The sequence below is a fragment of the Anomaloglossus baeobatrachus genome, chromosome 4, assembly GCF_048569485.1.
Source record: "Anomaloglossus baeobatrachus isolate aAnoBae1 chromosome 4, aAnoBae1.hap1, whole genome shotgun sequence".
NCBI lineage: Eukaryota > Metazoa > Chordata > Amphibia > Anura > Aromobatidae > Anomaloglossus > Anomaloglossus baeobatrachus.
In genome coordinates this window covers 443213320-443234039 of record NC_134356.1, presented here as the reverse complement: position 1 = coordinate 443234039, position 20720 = coordinate 443213320, and the positions used below count along the sequence as shown (strand labels likewise).

At 46.5% G+C, this 20720-nt stretch overlaps 1 protein-coding gene across 1 annotated transcript in view; it reads right to left on the bottom strand.

Annotated features, from left to right (window-relative positions):
* The window catches only part of ARIH1 (ariadne RBR E3 ubiquitin protein ligase 1), a 130424-nt gene that overhangs the window by 44463 nt on the left and 65241 nt on the right, over nucleotides 1-20720 (bottom strand). Inside the window, exons 4-5 of the mRNA XM_075345540.1 lie at nucleotides 13082-13174; nucleotides 12837-12892 (exon numbers count right to left, since the gene is read on the bottom strand). Coding sequence (XP_075201655.1) covers nucleotides 12837-12892; nucleotides 13082-13174 — 149 coding nt within the window. The remainder of the gene's footprint in view (nucleotides 1-12836; nucleotides 12893-13081; nucleotides 13175-20720) is intronic.

The window sequence follows — 20720 nt, the reverse complement described above, 5'->3', positions numbered from 1 at the left end:
AATAGTTGTGCATTCATACCCTATTAACTTTTCCACATTATACCCACAAACTTTAATGTATTTCATTGGGATTTTATGTGATTATACCAACATTACGTAGCAAGTTTTTGTGACGTTTAAAAGGAAAGAATACATGTTTTTAAAACAAATCTGAAAACTGAGACATGCATTTGTATTCAATCCACAGGGGGAAAGGGGCGAATCTGTCAACAATACAACCTTTATGGAGGAGTGGCAGGAAGAAAAACATTGTTGGGGATACAACTAGCATGCATGTAGAAGAAGGTGCTCTAGTCAGAAGGGATCAAAGTTAAAATTTGAGGGCTAAATACAAAACGCTATGTGTGGTGAAAAATTACCACTGCACATCACCCTGAAAACACTATTCCCACAGTCAAACATAGTGGTGGCAGCATCATTCTGAAGCAAAGCTTTTCTTCAGTGGGGACAGGAAAGCTGGTCAGAGTTTAGGCAACAATGGATATAGCTAAATAAAAGGGCAATCCTGGAGGAAATACTGTTAGAGCCTCCAAAAGAATTGACACAGGAGCAAAGCTTCACCTTCAGGTAGGACAACTCTAAACATACTGCCAGATTTACAATGGAATGGTTTAGATCAAAGCATATTCATATGTGTGAATGGACCAGTCAAAGACCAGACCTAAATTGAGCATCTGTGGCAAGACTTGATAATTGCTGTTCACAGACGCTCTCCATCCAACCTCACTGAGATAGAGCTATTTTGCAAAGAAGAATGGGCACAAAATTCACACTCTAAATGTGCAAAGCTGGTAGAGACATACCCTGCAAGATTTGCAGCTGTAATACCAGCAAAAGGTGGTTCTACAAAGTATTGACTCAAGCACGGGCTGAATACAAATGCACGTCAAATTTTTCAGATTCTTTTTTTTTTAAAGAAGGGAATTTTGTTTACTTACCGTAAATTCCTTTTCTTCTAGCTCCAATTGGGAGACCCAGACAATTGGGTGTATAGGCTATGCCTCCAGAGGCCGCACAAAGTATTACACTAAAAGTGTAAAGCCCCTCCCCTTCTGCCTATACACCCCCCGTGCTCCCACGGGCTCCTCAGTTTTGGTGCAAAAGCAAGAAGGAGGAAAAAAATTATAAACTGGTTTAAAGTAAATTCAATCCGAAGGAATATCGGAGAACTGAAACCATTCAACATGAACAACATGTGTACACAAAAAAACAGGGGCGGGTGCTGGGTCTCCCAATTGGAGCTAGAAGAAAAGGAATTTACGGTAAGTAAACAAAATTCCCTTCTTCTTTGTCGCTCCATTGGGAGACCCAGACAATTGGGACGTCCAAAAGCAGTCCCTGGGTGGGTAAATAATACCTCATAATAGAGCCGTAACGGCTCCGTCCTACAGGTGGGCAACCGCCGCCTGAAGGACTCGCCTACCTAGGCTGGCATCTGCCGAAGCATAGGTATGCACCTGATAGTGTTTCGTGAAAGTGTGCAGGCTCGACCAGGTAGCCGCCTGACACACCTGCTGAGCCGTAGCCTGGTGCCTCAAAGCCCAGGACGCACCCACGGCTCTGGTAGAATGGGCCTTCAGCCCTGAGGGAACCGTAAGCCCAGCAGAACGGTAAGCTTCGAGAATTGGTTCCTTGATCCACCGAGCCAGGGTTGATTTGGAAGCCTGTGACCCTTTACGCTGGCCAGCGACAAGGACAAAGAGTGCATCCGAGGGGCGCCGTACGAGAAATGTAGAGTCTGAGTGCTCTCACCAGATCTAACAAGTGCAAATCCTTTTCACATTGGTGAATTGGATGAGGGCAAAAAGAGGGTAAGGAGATATCCTGATTGAGATGAAAAGGGGATACCACCTTAGGGAGAAATTCCGGAACCGGACGCAGAACCACCTTGTCCTGGTGAAACACCAGGAAAGGGGCTTTGCATGACAATGCTGCTAGCTCAGACACTCTCCGAAGTGAAGTGACTGCTACTAGGAAAACCACTTTCTGCGAAAGGCGTGCGAGAGAAATATCCCTCATTGGCTCGAACGGTGGTTTCTGAAGAACCATCAGCACCCTGTTCAGATCCCATGGTTCCAACGGACGTTTGTAAGGAGGGACGATGTGACAAACCCCCTGCAGGAACGTGCGTACCTGTGGAAGTCTGGCCAAGTGCTTCTGAAAAAACACAGAGAGCGCAGAGACTTGTCCCTTAAGGGAGCCAAGCGACAAACCTTTTTCCAATCCGGACTGAAGAAAGGACAGAAAAGTGGGCAAGGCAAATGGCCAGGGAGAAAAACCCTGATCAGAGCACCACGACAGGAATATTTTCCACGTCCTGTGGTAGATCTTGGCGGACGTTGGTTTCCTAGCCTGTCTCATAGTGGCAATGACCTCTTGAGATAATCCTGAAGACGCTAAGATCCAGGACTCAATGGCCACACAGTCAGGTTGAGGGCCGCAGAATTCAGATGGAAAAACGGCCCTTGAGACAGCAAGTCTGGTCGGTCTGGTAGTGCCCACGGTTGGCTGACCGTGAGATGCCACAGATCCGGGTACCACGACCTCCTCGGCCAGTCTGGAGCGACGAGGATGGCGCGGCGGCAGTCGGCCCTGATCTTGCGTAACACTCTGGGCAACAGTGCCAGCGGAGAAAACACATAAGGGAGTTGAAACTGCGACCAATCCTGAACTAAGGCGTCTGCCGCCAGAGCTCTGTGATCGTGAGAACGTGCCATGAATGCCGTGACCTTGTTGTTGTGCCGGGACGCCATTAGGTCGACATCCGGCATCCCCCAGCGGCAACAGATCTCCTGAAACACGTCCGGGTGAAGGGACCATTCCCCTGCGTCCATGCCCTGGCGACTGAGAAAGTCTGCTTCCCAGTTTTCCACGCCCGGGATGTGAACTGCGGAGATGGTGGAGGCCGTGGCTTCCACCCACATCAAAATCCGCCGGACTTCCTGGAAGGCTTGCCGACTGCATGTTCCTCCTTGGTGGTTGATGTAAGCCACCGCTGTGGAGTTGTCCGACTGAATTCGGATCTGCTTGCCTTCCAGCCACTGCTGGAACGCTTTGAGGGCCAGATACACTGCCCTGATCTCCAGAACATTGATCTGAAGTGAGGACTCTTGTCGAGTCCATGTACCCTGAGCCCTGTGGTGGAGAAAAACTGCTCCCCACCCTGACAGACTCGCGTCCGTCGTGACCACCGCCCAGGATGGGGGTAGGAAGGATTTCCCCTTCGATAATGAAGTGGGATGAAGCCACCACCGAAGGGAAGCTTTGGCTGCCTGAGAGAGGGAGACGTTCCTGTCGAGGGACGTCGGCTTCCTGTCCCATTTGCGTAGGATGTCCCATTGAAGAGGACGCAGGTGAAACTGCGCGAAAGGGACTGCCTCCATTGCTGCCACCATCTTCCCCAGGAAGTGCATGAGGCGCCTCAAGGGGTGTGACTGACCTTGAAGGAGAGATTGCACCCCCGTCTGTAGTGAACGCTGCTTGTTCAGCGGAAGCTTCACTATCGCTGAGAGGGTATGAAACTCCATGCCAAGATATGTCAGCGATTGGGCCGGTGTCAGATTTGACTTTGGAAAATTGATGATCCACCCGAAACTCTGGAGAGTCTCCAGAGTGGCGGTGAGGCTGTGCTGGCATGCCTCTTGAGAGGGAGCCTTGACCAGCAGATCGTCTAAGTAAGGGATCACCGAGTGACCCTGAGAGTGGAGGACCGCAACCACTGCAGCCATGACCTTGGTGAAAACCCGTGGGGCTGTCGCCAGGCCGAACGGCAGTGCCACGAACTGAAGGTGTTCGTCTCCTATGGCGAAGCGCAGGAAGCGCTGATGCTCTGGAGCAATCGGTACGTGGAGATAAGCATCTTTGATATCGATCGATGCAAGGAAATCTCCTTGGGACATTGAGGCGATGACGGAGCGGAGGGATTCCATCCGGAACCGCCTGGTCTTTACGTGTTTGTTGAGCAGTTTTAGGTCCAGGACAGGACGGAAAGACCCGTCCTTTGGAACCACAAACAGGTTGGAGTAAAAACCGTGACCCTGTTGCTGAAGAGGAACAGGAACCACCACTCCTTCTGCCTTCAGAGTGCCCAGCGCCTGCAGAAGAGCATCGGCTCGCTCGGGAGGCGGAGATGTTCTGAAAAATCGAGTCGGAGGACGAGAGCTGAACTCTATCCTGTAACCGTGAGACAGGATGTCTCTCACCCAACGGTCTTTTACTTGTGGCAGCCAAATGTCGGAAAAGCGGGAGAGCCTGCCACCGACCGAGGATGCGGTGTGAGGAGGCCGTAAGTCATGAGGAAGCCGCCTTGGTAGCGGCACCTCCAGCGGTCTTTTTAGGGCGTGACTTAGACCGCCATGGATCGGAGTTCCTCTGATCCTTCTGAGGCCTTTTGTACGAGGAGAATTGGGACCTGCCCGCACCCCGAAAGGACCGAAACCTCGACTGTCCCCTCCTCTGTTGGGGTAATTTTGGTTTGGCCTGGGGTAAGGATGTTTCCTTTCCCTTAGATTGTTTGATGATCTCATCCAGCCTCTCACCAAACAAACGGTCGCCAGAAATTGGCAAACCGGTTAAGGACTTTTTGGAAGCCGAATCTGCCTTCCATTCCCGTAGCCACAAGGCCCTGCGTATTGCCACCGAATTGTCGGCTGCAACCGCCGTACGGCTCGCAGAGTCCAGGACAGCATTAATAGCGTAGGACGCAAATGCCGACGTTTGAGAAGTTATGGACGCCACTTGCGGCGCAGACGTACGTGTGAGGGCGTCAATTTGCGCTTGACCCGCTGAGATAGCTTGGAGTGCCCATACAGCTGCGAATGCTGGAGCAAAAGACGCGCCGATAGCTTCATAGATGGATTTCAACCAGAGCTCCATCTGTCTGTCAGTGGCATCCTTGAGCGAAGCCCCATCTTCAACTGCAACTAAGGATCTAGCCGCCAGTCTGGAGATTGGAGGATCCACCTTGGGACACTGAGTCCAGCCCTTGACCACGTCAGGGGGGAAGGGATAACGTGTATCCTTAAGGCGCTTGGGAAAACGCTTATCTGGACAAACTCGGTGTTTCTGGACTGCCTCTCTGAAATCGGAGTGATCCAGAAACATACTCGTTGTACGCATGGGGAACCTGAAACGGAATTTCTCCTGCTGAGAGGCTGACTCCTCCGCTGGAGGAGCCGAGGGAGAAATATCCAACATTTGATGTATGGACGCGATAAGATCATTCACTATGGCGTCACCATCAGGAGTATCAAGGTTGAGAGCGGCCTCAGGATCAGAATCCTGATCAGCTACCTCCGCTTCATCATACAGAGAGTCATCCCTCTGAGACCCTGAACAGAGTCTTGAGGTCGAGGGGATTTCCCAGCGAGCTCGCTTAGGCGGTCTGGGGCTGCGGTCCGTTCTGAGATACCGGTCTGGACTGCAAAGCCTCTAGAATCTTGGCCATAGTCTCAGAAAGTCTGTCAGTAAAAACTGCAAACTCCGTCCCTGTCACCTGGACAGTGTTAGCTGGTTGTTCCCCCTGGGCCCCCCTTAGCAGAGGCTCCGGCTGAGTAAGTGCCACAGGGGCCGAGCAGTGCACACAATGAGGGTCAGTGGAACCTGCCGGTAGCGAGGTTGTACATGCGGTGCAGGCAGCATAGTAAGCCTGTGTTTTGGCACCCCTGCTTCTTGTGGGCGCCATGCTGTTGTCTCCTTTGAGCAACACAACAGGGTATATAGCCAGAAATCAGCTGTGCACCATACAGTGTAAAGTATAGCCTGTAAACATATAAACTATAAATACACTTCTGCACCAAGTGGGGCCAGCACCTGAGGTGCTGCTTACCGCCCGCTTAAAGCGGTTGTGTGGTCACCAGAATCCCTGCCTGGGTCCCCCAGAGTTTGTCTCCCCTCTGCAGCGTCCGAGGAGCTGACAGGAATGGCTGCCGGCGTCCTGAGGAGAGGAGCGAGCCGTGGGCGTGACCCAGAAAGTGCGGGAACTGGTGCCCCACTGTGCACAGTGAGGGGGGTGGAGTATGCAAAGCATGCTCCAGCCCTCAGTGCTGCCGTGCTGTACAGCGTCCCGCCCTTCCCCTGACTGGCAGGGCTGGGGGCGGGAAGAAAAAGAGACTAGGCCCAAAAGCCAGGGACTCGAGTTATGAGCGCGGCCGCCGTATAAGCGCGGCCAGCGCAGAGTCCCCGGCGCACTAACAGTCCCAGCCGCGCCGCATGTATAACAATGGCAGCGGCGGTCAGCGCGGTAGTCCCCATACAGTAACACACTCAGCAATGCTGCAGTGTATAATGGCACAAACGCGGTCAGCGCCGCGGTCCCCGGTGCACTAGCACACCCAGCAATGCTGGAGTGTTGCTGTGCGCAGTCCCCACGGGGACACAGAGTACCTCAAAGTAGCAGGGCCATGTCCCTGACGATACTCGGCTCCTATCCAGCAGGGTCCTCAGGAGCTGTGGATGGAGCACGGTCTCAGTGCCTGGAGACCGATAGGATCCCACTTCACCCAGAGCCCTAAGGGGGATGGGGAAGGAAAACAGCATGTGGGCTCCAGCCTCCGTACCCGCAATGGATACCTCAACCTTAACAACACCGCCGACAAGAGTGGGGTGAGAAGGGAGCATGCTGGGGGCCCTATATGGGCCCACTTTTCTTCCATCCGACATAGTCAGCAGCTGCTGCTGACTAATCTGTGGAGCTATGTGTGCAGGTCTGCCTCCTTCGCACAAAGCAAAAAACTGAGGAGCCCGTGGGAGCACGGGGGGTGTATAGGCAGAAGGGGAGGGGCTTTACACTTTTAGTGTAATACTTTGTGCGGCCTCCGGAGGCATAGCCTATACACCCAATTGTCTGGGTCTCCCAATGGAGCAACAAAGAAATATGTATCCATGTAAACCATGTATCATTTCGTTTACACGTCACAAAAATACTTGCTACTTTGTGTTGGTGTATCACATAATATCACAATTTGGAAAAGTTCACAGGAAATACTTTTTCAAGGCACTCTATATGCTGCAATATTAGCCAGTCTTATTGGTAATACTGAGCACAGTATGTGGAATATTGGATGATTGTTAGTTGACAGAGCTGAAGGTCTAAGTTACAATAGCCACAACAAAATTATGTAGCACAGAATTTAAAAAAAAAAAAAATACTGCAGGAAGGGTTTTACTGGGGAACAATTTGTGATTTTTGTTTTCTTTGTGGAAAAAAATAAACATGTTTATAAAAATGCTTTAATCAATAGTACACATAAAAATAAACTTTGTAATATATCTTAGAGAAATCTACAAGGAATGATCAGGCAAAATCTGTATTCAGTGAAGACAGATTTTTATATAAATGTTACAAGTTGATAAGATTATAAAGTTATGGCCAAAAGTGATGGCACCCATAAAATTGTTCTAGAAAAGCATTTCTCCCAGAAGATTATCGCAATTACATATGTTTTGTCATACACGTTGGTTTTGTTCCAATACAAGCAAAAGGAAATCGAGGAAAAAGAAAAAGCCAAATTTGATAATTTCACATAAAAACAAAAAAAAAATGGGTTGGACAAAACTTTTGGCATCTCTGCAAAATTGTGGACGAACAACTTTGTTTCAAGAATGTGATGTTTATTCAAACTTGCCTATACCAAGCTGAGGGCAATATGAAAATCACACCTGAAACCAGATTAAAAAGGGGAGACGTTGACGCAATCTTTACATTGTGTGTTTGGGGTGTGCCACACTAAGCATGAAGAACAGAAAAAAACAGAAGAGAACTGTCTGAGGACTTGAGAATCAGAATTGTTGAAAAATAATCTTAATGTTACAAGTCCATCTCCAGAAATCTTGATGTTTCATTCTCCACAAAGCGCAACATAATCAAGAGGTTTACAACCCATGGCACTGTCGCTTATCTCCCTGGACATGGACAGCAGAGAAAAATTAATGAAAAGTTTCAACACAGGATTGTCCGGATGGTAGATAAGCAGCACCAAGCATCAAGTCGCAACGAAATTCAAGTACTCCTGCAGGCTTAGGTGCTTCAATGTCCATGCCAACTATCTATTGACATTTGAATGAAATGAAGCACTATGGCAGAAGACCAAGGAGGACCCCACTGCTTAGTGACACACAAAAAAACTAGACTGCAGTTTGCCAAAATGTATGCGAGTAAGCCAAAATCCTTCTGAGGAAAACGACTTGTGAACAGATGAGATCAAGATAGAGCTTTTTGATAACGTACTTTTTACTGAAAACGGAATGAGGCCTACAAAGAAAAGAACACAGTACCTATAGTCAAATATGGTGGAGGTTCTTGCTTTGGGGATGTTATGCTACCTCTGGTTTTAGGAGCCTAGACTGCGTGCAAGTCATGGCTGTGGAGTCGGAGTAGTGTAGTCTGTGTCCATTTTCGGTGGAGTTGGTATAAAATGGACCGACTCCGAAAATACATAATAAATTGGGTACAGCGTTTCATTGCAGTATGTGCTGAATATTTTTTCATAAGAATTTGGGAAAGTTATGAAATGTGGTATAAATGTCTGTTCTATTCCTGATCAAAGAATCTAGGCTTTTAGTTGAGATGAATCTGTGCTGCACTTCAGCTACATGATATAAGTAATGAAGCGCCTCCTCTACAGATAAGGGTAAAAACAAAGACAAAGAATGTCTGCAATCATCTCAGAACTGCTAGAGATTCTAGAGTGAACAGGAAAGTAGAATTAAAGTAAGTACTTCTTAAAGCAAGTCTACACTTTCAATAAACAGCAAAATGATCCTTTAGAATTACATCTTGTTGAAGCTGCTTCATATCTCTCTCCTATTTATCACATGTGCTGTGTTGTGCACATGCTGCAGCTGGCAATACGAAATAGTCTGCAAGAGGTACAGGCTGGAACTCTAATTGGCAAAGTGAGGAAATTGGTAATTGCTGCCAGAACCCCTAAAATTTATTCCATCTTGAAGAAACGTGGTGGAGAAGGGGCAATTGTCGATCAAGCCACTCGGTGGGGCAACATTTAATGATTGAGCGATTGCTTGTGATGAAACCCATTTTTGTAGACATGGCCAACTGTCAGTTAACACTAAATGAAGGTCAATGGACACAGGTGGCTGAATTGAAGGAATTGCTTCATCCTCTATTTACATTGACTAAACAATTACAAGCTGAGGATTTAACTTCCGGCATTTTCATAAGGAAGTGGAAGAACTTGCTGTTTTGCTTGTCCCAAAGAGGATGTTTAATTGCAGATGGCATTTCTGCTTCAATGAAATGGAGAGACACAATGCTATTAGAAAATAAAATTCTTCTGGTAGCTGTATATGTGGACCCAAGTCATCATATATTGCTGGATGATCAACAGCTTACTAACGGAAAAGAAGCTCTGACAGAAGTAGCAGTTATGATGAGTGGGCTACAGGACTGCCAAGGCAAGGACTTGGATCCTGCCAGTGCTACTGCTGCCGTATCTTCAGCCTCATCAGATGAGGAGTTTAATTTTGAAAAGGATTTGGTCGACATGGAGCAGCGAAGCGTTGCCGCAGGAAAAAAGATTCCACTCTCATAGCAAACAGATTGACCATATTGCAGCAAAATTTTTCACTTGCTCTCAAAGAAGTAGAAGAGATCAAAACTGACTGTGCAATTCCTTTATACCCTAAAATTGTTAGAGATGTTGCCCATGTGGTTACCGCTTTGACACCAACCCAAGTTACTGCAGAGGCCTTAAAATAATTAGGTCAGATTTGAGGTAATCTATGAAGGAGGATATAATGGAGGCGATACTATTTCTCAGAACAAATTCATAGACTGCATAAATGTTATTCCATACATTTTTGTTAAATTGTTTTTTCTCCATTTATTGCAGAGTGTACTGCATATTAACAATTTATTAGTTTTTTGTGTTCTAAACCTGTATTCCAATAAATAAATTTTATGTTTTATCTAAACAGCTTGATTATTGCATCATAATAATGATTAAGCGCCTGATGTTACCATGTTAATACAGTAAATTTATCACAAACATGAGTCATGTATGAGGGATTCGTATTCGTGGAGTCGGAATAGGGGAAACTGAGGAATCGAAGGTTTGGCTTACCGACTCCACAGCCCTGGTGCAAGGCATCATTAATTAACAAAAGGATTTTGGGTCGCAAAGTAGTGCCCAGTGACAAAAACCCGGGTTTTTATCCTAGGTCATGAGTATTCCAGCATCACATACATACTTCAATAAACAACCAAAACTGGATGGAAAAAAGGCTGAAATTCTGAAGTGGCCAGTAATGAGTCTGGACCTAAATTCCATTGAAGTCAAAATTGCTGTTGGGAGAAGGCATTCTTAAAATATGGGAGACCTGGAGCAGTCTGCAGAAGAATAGTAGTCCAAAATTCAAAGCTGAGAGGTGTAAGAAGCTTGTTGATGGTTATAGGAAGCGATTGATTGCAGTTATTACAAAAGGCGTGCAACCAAATATTAAGTTGAAGGTGCCAACAATTTTGTCAAGCCCAATTTTGAAGTTGTGTGTGAAATTGTGTCCAATTACCTTTTTTGTTGTTCCAATACACACAAAGGAAATAAACATGTATAACAAAACATGTAATTGCAATAATTTCTAGGAGAAATACTTCAATTTCAGGAACAATTTCAAGTGTGTCAACACTTTCGGCCAGACTGTATGTAAATGAGAGGCAGGGGAGAAGAGAGAGAGAAGCTAGATGCAGAGCTGATCCCTCCGATCTCTCGTCTACACAGAATCTCATCAATAGTTACTCTCATCTTCTACCTCAATAATGTAATAATCTGTCTTCCCGGAATACAGATTTTACCTGTAATTTTAGAATTTTGCAAATGAATGATCCGTCCTGGTTGCTTATTTTCATGTATACTATTGAAGTATGAAATAAAAATTAAACTAGTTACACTTTAAAAAGTTAGTTTAAATGCTGGAATCTACGTGCACCTTTTCCAGTAATTTGAGGTTGTCTTTGTTGCAGTATTTTCAGTTAAAGAGAACCTGTAAGCAGTATTTAGCATTATAAAGTAAAGACACAATAATGGTGCTGTTATACTGTTTAAATTGATACCTTTGGTGAAGGAATTTGATCTTTGGTTCCTGTTTAATCAGAGCCTAAAGTTTTGTTCTAATGATATTTCTCTGCATCGAGGCGAGACTGGGGATAGAGTTGTCTTCTGCTTCTCCGTTAACCTCCTGTGTTTCTATGACAGGTCACCGATTAGTGACCTGCCACCTTTTTGAGATTTTGCACAGCTGTTATTGGTGTGGGTAGCACATAAGAGTTTCATTCCATGGTCGGTCTTCAATAAAATGGCGCCAAAAGCAACACATGCACAGATCGAGATCTCGACTGAATGAAGATGTCATTGAGCCGCTATTGATAGCTGCGCATGCGCCACCTCAGGTGCCATTTTATTGAAAACCGGCTGTAGCATAAAACTTTACACGTGCCATCCTAGTCAATGACAGTGGCGGCACGAAATTTCAAAAAGAAGACAGGTCACTGAATAATCAATGACCTATCATAGAAACACCAAAAGGTATCAATTCAGTCAGCATAACAGTGCCATTATGGCTATGTCTTTACTTTATATTGCTAAATCCTGCTGACTGGTTCTCTTTGAAGGTTAAGCTGGAAAAGAAAACAAACTTTTTATCCCCCCCATTCCCTTTAAGTCTCCTAATGGCTTTAAAGGTTGCTCCTTTTCAAATATTATTCCTCAATAGAATTCCTTCAGATCTAAGAAAGGAAAGAATAAGCAGGGTGTGAAAAGCTTTTACACCGTGTACTATTTATACTCTGATTTAGTCAGCTCCTAGGAAGAATGTATTATTGGGTAAGACGTTCATTATGATTGAATGACACACCCTACAGCAAGGATATTGCTGTATCACATTCCTCCTCAGAAGATTTATAAAAGTCTGCCCCCAAATCTCTCACGGAAATTAGGGTAAATCTAATAGATTTATGAAAGTGAGAGCAAAAGTTACTAATTATAGTGGTGGGAGGATTAAACCCCCCCCAGTAGGAGTAAGAGGGTAACAATATTGGTATAAATATACACATATTTGGTATCGCTGCGTTCAGAAATGCCCGACCTATCAAAATGTAAAATCAATTAATCTGATCGGTAAACGGCGTAGCGGCAAAAAAATTCCAAATGCCAAAATTACGTTTTTTGGTCGCTGCAAATTTTGCACAAAATGCATTAACAGGTGATCAAAACGTAGCATCTGTGCAAAAATGGTACAGTTAAAAACGTCAGCTTGGGGCGCAAAAAATAAGCCGTCACTGAGCCATAGATCCCAGAAAATGAAAACACTACGGGTTTCGGAAAACTTTTTTTTTTTTTACAAACTTGTGATTTTTTTTAACCCCTTAGATACAAGTAAAACTATTGAAGTTTGGTGTCTACAAACTCGCACAGATCTAAGGCATCACAGCGACATCAGTTTTACCATATAATGAAAACTGTGAATAAAATATCCCAAAAACTATAGTGCGATCACACTTTTTTTTGCAGTTTTTCCACACCTGAATTTTTTCCAATACACTATATGGTAAAACTTATGGTTTCATTTAAAACTACAACTCGTCCCGCAAAAAATAAGTCCTTATATGGCAAGATTGACAGAAAAATAAAATGTCACGGCTCTCGGAAGAAAGAGAGGAACCCCCCCCAAAAACTGAAAAACGCAAAACGCCAGGGGGGCTTAATATTTCAATATAATATTTTGGAACAATTATAATTATGATTAAAGCAATCAAACATGATAAAATAATTTTAATAAAACGTACAGTATAGTGCAGTATGGTGTATAAGCTCACCACTTACATTACTGTATTGTCATCAACTAAAATGTCGCAGCCATGAGCTGGGCAGGAGATGGTCTAAAGAAAGTGTGAAGATAAAATCAGATAAAGATAATGTTATTTTAGATTTTAAGCCTACGCAATGAACAAAAAACACACAATTTGTTTTTCTACTATCACAAAAAAATTAAAGAATAATAAATATATCATCTATCTCGATATACATGTTGTAGACTGGATAACTGGAAAAACTACCAAGGTTGTTACCTGTCCCATTCCTTCCTCTATGATTTTGGTGGTTAAATATTCACCCCAGCACTGCATGCAGAACTTGTGACCGCACTCAAGGCCTGTGAAATACTGTAGAAAACAAAAAGGAGAGGAGGAGGTTTCAAACACATATGGAAAAAAAAATTAAAAACATGTACAGTGTAGAAGAAAAGAATGACATAGAATTACTGTATAGAAATAAAACATCTCTATACACCTGGGAGCCTCCAAATCACAGACCTCTGCATATTTTGTCTATTGGAGACAGAAGGTAACTGTTTCATAAGAAAAATATTGTGGATAGTCTTTGGGAACTTACAAGCATTTTTTCTTTAGATCTGCAATTATATTTAACATACCCACATTTTCATCAAAAAGACAATAGGACACATCCTTGAAGGAAACAATTGTGATGGTCTCCCAAACATAATACATGGATTCACTTAATTATATCTTTATCATTATATCTGGACTGATTTTTCCTTCAATGGCATATGAGGAATTTCTTCTCCACTTTGCAGGGGAATTACTCTTTCCTCGGTATCAGCGGTCTACCAAGTGTGCGCTCCTCGCTCTACCCTCAAACACAGCCTATATGATCTCTCGTCTACCTACAAACTACCCTCCCTGGATCTTAGATGCTTTCTACCTTCTCACATTGATCTGGTGTGTAAAACCCCAATAGGAGCAGTGCCATGCCGGATCTATTTTAGAATCTGCAGTGCCTTTAGGTAGGTGAAGGAATTTATACAGACTCCACAGCAGAAAAATGGTCGCAAATGTAAGTTATCTAACAGTTTCCAGACCTCCGGGTTCTCCATTTTCCTCCCACACTACAAAGATATACTGATAGGGAATTTAGATTGCTGTCACCATTGGAGCTTGCAATGTTGAATTCTGTAAAGCACTATGGAATTAACGGCACTATAAATAAAATAAACACTATATTTTCATGGGAGAACACGGACAATATGACACTAATACAATATAAAGTAGTCAGTGTACAGCTTGTATAGCAGTGTACATTTATAGTGCTCTCTAAATAGCTCAACACACAGCCATTAATGTCTAATAGGCTGGCAATAAAAGGGAGTACACCCCTAAGTGAAAAAGGACATATTCAACCCAATTAGCCATTTTCCCTCCCAGTGTCATGTGACTCAGTGTTACAAGGTCTAAGCCGTGAATGGGGAGCAGATGTGTTACATTTCGTGTGATCGCTCACTCTCTCATACTAGTCACTGGAAGTTTTACATGGCACCTCATGGCAAAGAATTCTCTGAGGATCTGGAAAAAAAAAAAATGGTATGTGCGCACCTAACCATTTTTGTGGCATCAAAAACGCTGCATTTCTAGCTGCTAAAAACGCCCAAAAACACATCCGCGGCAAAAAATCATGCGTTTTGGTTCACTGTATTTATGCGTTTTTATCAGTGAACAATGTCATTAAAGATTGGTTAATTAAAAAAAATCATTAAAAAAAAAAAAATCGATCTGATGTCATTTCATTCTTCAATCTGTTCTCCACTAGTGTATGCAGGAGAGCAGACAGCTGCAGAACTACAAGGCTCAGCATGCTCCATCCAGGACTGTATGCTGCAGGGAGAGCAGAACTACAAGGCTCAGCATACTCCATCCACTAGTGTATGCAGGAGAGCAGACAGCTGCAGAACTACAAGGCTCAGCATACTCCATTCAGGACTGTATGCTGCAGGGAGAGGCAGGGGGAGCAGAACTACAAGGCTCAGCATCCTCCATCCACTAGTGTATGCAGGAGAGCAGACAGCAGCTGCAGAACTACAAGGCTCAGCATACTCCATCCACTAGTGTATGCAGGAGAGCAGACAGCAGCTGCAGAACTACAAGGCTCAGCATGCTCCATCCACTAGTGTATGCAGGAGAGCAGACAGCTGCAGAACTACAAGCCTCAGCATCCTCCATCTAGAACTGTATGTTTAAAAAAAAAAAAAAAAATGACGTGGGCTTCGCCATATTTTTGTATGCTAGCCAGGTACAACAGGCAAGTACGGCTGCCCCCAACCCCCAGCTGGCTATTTGTACCCGGATGGGAACTAAAAATATAGGGAAGCCCTTTTTTTTTAATTAATTCATGAATGTCATGAAATAGTTAAAAAAAAAAACAACAAAAAAAAAAAAAAACACGTGGGCTTTGCCCAATTTTTGTGTCCAGCCAGGTACAACTAGACAGCTGGGGATTGGAATTGCAGTCCGCAGCCGCTCCCGAAAAATGCGCTTTCATAGAAGCGCCATCTTCTGGCGTTGTATCCAACTCTTCCAGTGGCCCGGGTGCCAGGTGGCTTGTTGGGTAATAAGGGGTTAGGGCTAGCTGTATATTATCAGCTTGCCCTAAGCCCGAAATTCATGGTGTCATATTATTAGACATGGCCACTATGAATTTCTAGTAAAGATCAAAAAACAAAACAAAACAAAAAAAAAACAACACGGAGAAAAATATTTTTATTAGAAATAATAATACACAACACAATTAGTGGCTCCATCTTTATTGAACTAAATGACCCCCCCCCACCCAAGTCCTGGGTCGAGGGTCCCGCGACTTCCGATCTGGATCCAAGATGATCTGATCGGTTTGCTGGAAAGCAAAGCGATCAGATTATGTGTCAGGTTCAAGGACCTGAATCACATGACACATCAGCTGATTGTATAAAAGCCGTTTATACAATCAGCTGATGCATCAGTAGAAAAAAAAACAAAAAATTACACACTTCTGTGTAGACTCCTGTCTGATCGTTCCAGGACCCAGCGGTAATCAGCTGATGCGGTCACCTGACAGCATCAGCTGATCATTTAAACCAGCTGGGAGGTACAAAGCCGGCCTCACCGCTGGTCTTATACGATCAGCTGATGCTGTCAGGTGACCGCATCAGCTGATCACCGGCAGGTCCTGGAGCGATCGGACGTGTCCCGGGAGTCTGCAGACACCCGGAGCAGTGGTGGAGGTACCGGGAGAGAAGCTAGGAGTGGATATGGCGCCGGACAACAGGTGGAACCAGGGGTGGCGGTACCGGGAGGATTCACTCTGTGTTTACCAACACAAGGAATGCTGGGTGAGTACAATCCTCTTCCTGTACACGTGACTGTACTACCCACCCCTTGCGTTTATAGCTGTGCTTTGAGTCATAGAAACGCAGTTATATTTGAACTCAATGGGTGAAAAACGCAGTGAAAAACGCAAGAATAATTGACATGCTGCATTTTTGTGGGCACCACAAAAACGCAGCTAAATAAAACGCTGTGTGCAGACAGCAAAAATGAAAACTCACTTTGCTGGTGAAGCAAAGTCATTAGTTTTCTGAACAAAAACGCACTCGAAAAACGTGCAAAACTGTGGTAAAAAACGCTTAGTGCGTACATAGCCTTATTGCTCTACAGAAAGATGACGTAGACTATAAGAAGATAGCCAACATCCTGAAACTGAGTTGCAGCACAGACGCCAATACCATACACCGGTTTAACAAGACAGGTTCCACTCAGAACAGGCCTCGCCATGGTTAACCAAAGAAGTTAAGTCAAGAAAGAGAAAAATCAGCTCACCTATGCTGTGCACGGTTAGAAAGCTCCAAGTGGACAATGCCTTAACTAAGGACCGGGAAGGGTAAGAAACACATTGCCGCTTTTTATTCTACCATTTTTCTTCAAAAGAAGTTGCGTCACGTGTTCAGCAACACAGAAAAGAGAATTTTGTTTACTTACCGTAAATTCTTTTTCTTATAGTTCCGTATTGGGAGACCCAGACATTGGGTGTATAGCTTCTGCCTCCGGACACACAAAGTACTACACTAAAAAGTGTAGCTCCTCCCTCTGAGCATATACACCCCCTGGATAACCAAATCTAGCCAGTTTAGTGCAAAAGCTGAAGGAGAATAGCCACCCACAAGTAGAGATAGAGCAAGAACCGGAACAACCGGAGCCTCTGTCTACAACAACAGCCGGTGATAACACGCGGAACAAGAAACTGCCAACAGGCAACAGGGAGGGTGCTGGGTCTCCCAATACGGAACTATAAGAAAAAGAATTTACGGTAAGTAAACAAAATTCTCTTTTTCTTTATCGTTCCTATGGGAGACCCAGACATTGGGACGTCTCAAAGCAGTCCATGGGTGGGAATAAACAGAAAACTGAGAAGTAGGCGAAACCTAACTTCACAAATGGGCGACAGCCGCCTGAAGGATGCGTCTGCCCAAGCTCGCATCTGCCGAAGCATGAGCATGCACTTGGTAGTGCTTCGAAAAGGTATGCAGACTAGTCCAAGTGGCAGCCTAACAGACTTGCTGAGCCGTAGCCTGGTACCTGAAAGCCCAAGAGGCACCGACAGCTCTGGTCGAGTGTGCCTTGATCCCCAGCGGGGGAGGCACCTGAGTACACTGGTAGGCATCGGAAATGGCCGACCTAATCCAACGAGCTAAGGTCGGCTTAGAAGCCGAGAGGCCCTTACGCCGACCTGTGGTCAGCACAAAAAGAGAGGTGCACCGCCTAAGAACAGCGGTGCGAGACACATAGATCCAGAGTGCCCGCACCAGATCCAGAGTATGCAACGCTTTTTCAAAGCGATGAACAGGAGCCGGACAAAAGGAAGGCAGGGAAATGTCCTGGTTAAGGTGGAAAGGAGAAACCACCTTAGGGAGAAAGTCCGGAGTCGGACGGAGAACCACCTTGTCTTGATGAAAAACCAAAAAAGGTGACTCCGAAGAGAGCGCAGCCAAATCAGAGACTCTCCTGAGGGAAGTTATGGCCACTAGAAAGACCACTTTCTGTGAAAGACGAGACAAAGAAACCTCCCTAAGAGGCTCAAAGGGGGGTTTCTGCAAAGCCGTGAGGACCAGATTGAGGTCCCAGGGATCCAAAGGCCGCCGGTAAGGCGGAATGATGTGAGATGCGCCCTGCATGAAGGTGCGCACCTGAGCCACCCGGGCGATACGCCGCTGGAACAACACTGACAGAGCCGAGACTTGTCCCTTGAGTGAATTGAGGGATAGTCCTAGCTGCAGACCGGACTGTAGAAAGGACAGAAGGGTCGGCAAGGAAAAAGGCCAAGGAGCATGGCCGGAAGAGCGACACCAGGACAGGAAAATTCTCCAGGTCCTGTGATAGATTTTGGCCGAGGAAGACTTCAGAGCCCGAGTCATAGTGGAGATGACTTCAGGAGAAATACCAGAAGTCGTCAAGATCCAGGACTCAAGAGCCACGCCGTCAATCTGAGAGCCGCAGAATTCTGGCGGAAAAACGGACCTTGTGAGAGAAGGTCTGGACGGTCCGGGAGATGCCACGGCACCTCTACGGACAGATGGAGCAGGTCTGGGTACCAAGCTCGCCTGGGCCAGTCCGGAGCAATGAGGATGACCCGACGGCCCTCCATTCTGATCTTGCGTAGGACTCTGGGCAAGAGAGCTAGAGGGGGAAACACGTAGGACAGACGAAACTGGGACCAATCTTGAACCAGAGCGTCCGCTGCCAAGGCCTGAGGATCGTGGGAGCGAGCCACGTAAACCGGAACCTTGTTGTTGTGCCGGGATGCCATTAGATCCACTTCCGGAGTGCCCCACTTGCGGCAGATTGACCGAAACACTGCCGGATGCAGGGACCACTCGCCGTTGTCCACGGTTTGACGGCTGAGATAATCTGCTTCCCAGTTTTCCACGCCTGGGATGTGGACTGCGGATATGGTGGACTTAGAGTCCTCCGTCCACTGAAGGATGCGTTGAACCTCCAACATTGCCAGGCGGCTGCGTGTCCCGCCCTGGTGATTGATGTAGGCAACTGCTGTCGCGTTGTCTGACTGGACTTGGATGTGCTTGCCCGCCAACAGGTGGTGAAAGGCTAAGAGAGCTAGAAGCACAGCTCTGGTTTCCAGCACATTGATCGAGAGGGCTGATTCGGACGGAGTCCAAGTGCCCTGCGCTCGGTGGTGGAGATATACCGCTCCCCAGCCGGATAGACTGGCATCCGTAGTGAGGATCACCCAGGACGGGGCCAGGAAGGAGCGTCCCTGAGACAGAGAGAGAGGCGGAAGCCACCACTGAAGGGAGCCCCTGGTCTGTGGCGACAAAGCCACTAACCTGTGAAAGGAGGAAGTCCGCCTGTCCCAACAGCGGAGAATGTCCAGCTGCAGAGGACGCAGATGGAACTGGGCAAAGGGAACCGCCTCCATTGACGCCACCATCTGACCCAGCACCTGCATTAGGTGTCTGATGGAATGACGGCGGGGCCTCAGCAAAGAGCGCACCGCCAGATGGAGGGACTGCTGTTTGACTAAGGGCAGCTTCACAAGTGCCGGCAGAGTCTCGAATTGCATCCCTAGGTACGTGAGACTCTGGGTCGGAGTCAGAGTGGATTTGGGCAGATTGACAAGCCACCCGAATTGGACTAGAGTGGCGAGAGTGAGCGAGACACTCCGCTGACAATCTGCGCTGGATGACGCCTTGACTAGAAGGTCGTCCAGGTAAGGAATCACTGCCAACCCCTGGAGGTGCAGAACCGCAACCACTGCTGCCATGACCTTGGTGAATACTTGAGGGGCCGTGGCTAACCCGAAGGGGAGAGCCACGAATTGGAAATGTTCCTCTCAGATTGCAAAACGTAGCCAACGCTGGTGTGAAACTGCAATTGGCACATGCAGATAGGCGTCTCTGATGTCGATGGATGCCAGGAAATCTCCTTGGGTCACTGAGGCAATGACTGATTGCAGAGACTCCATCCGAAAATGCCGCACCTGAACATGCTTGTTGAGAAGCTTGAGATCCAGGATGGGCCGGAAGGAACAGTCCTTTTTGGGGACTAGGAAGAGATTTGAGTAGAAACCTCTGAACCGTTCCCGAGCGGGAACCGGTACAATTACTCCGTTGGCCTGCAAGGATGCCACGGCCTGAGAGAAGCTGGCGGCCTTGAAGCAGGGGGGAGTTGACAGAAAAAATCTGTTTGGCGGGCTGGAAGAGAATTCGATCCTGTAGCCGTTGGAGATGATATCCCGCACCCACTGATCGGAGACGTGTTGAAACCACACGTCGCCAAAGTGGGAGAGCCTGCCACCGACCAAGGACGTTGCTGGCGCGGCCAGATAGTCAAGAGGAGGCTGCCTTAGTGGCAGCAGCTCCTGCGGTCTTCTGAGGACGCGGCTTCGTGCGCCAGTTGAGCTTTTGGTCCTTGGCTGAGTTAGTGGACGAGGCCGAGGGCTTAGGAGGATGACCAGTTGGAGGAACGAAAGGAACGAAACCTCGACTGGTTCCTACCCTGGGCAGGTTTCCTGGTTTTAGTCTGTGGCATGGAAGTACTCTTCCCGCCAGTAGCTTCCTTAATAATTTCATCCAGTTGTTCGCCGAATAGCCTGGATCCAGCAAAAGGGAGCCCAGCAAGGTACTTCTTTGAAGAAGCATCTGACTTCCACTCTCGAAGCCACAAGATCCTGTGGATAGCGAGGGAATTAGCCGAAGCCACCGCAGTGCGGTGAGAAGCCTCCAGCATGGCAGACATGGCATAGGATGAAAAAGCTGAAGCTTGGGACGTTAAAGGCAACCATTTCGGGCATAGATTCCCTGGAGAGGGAATGCATCTCCTCCAGAGAAGCAGAGATGGCCTTGAGAGCCCACACTGCTGCAAAAGA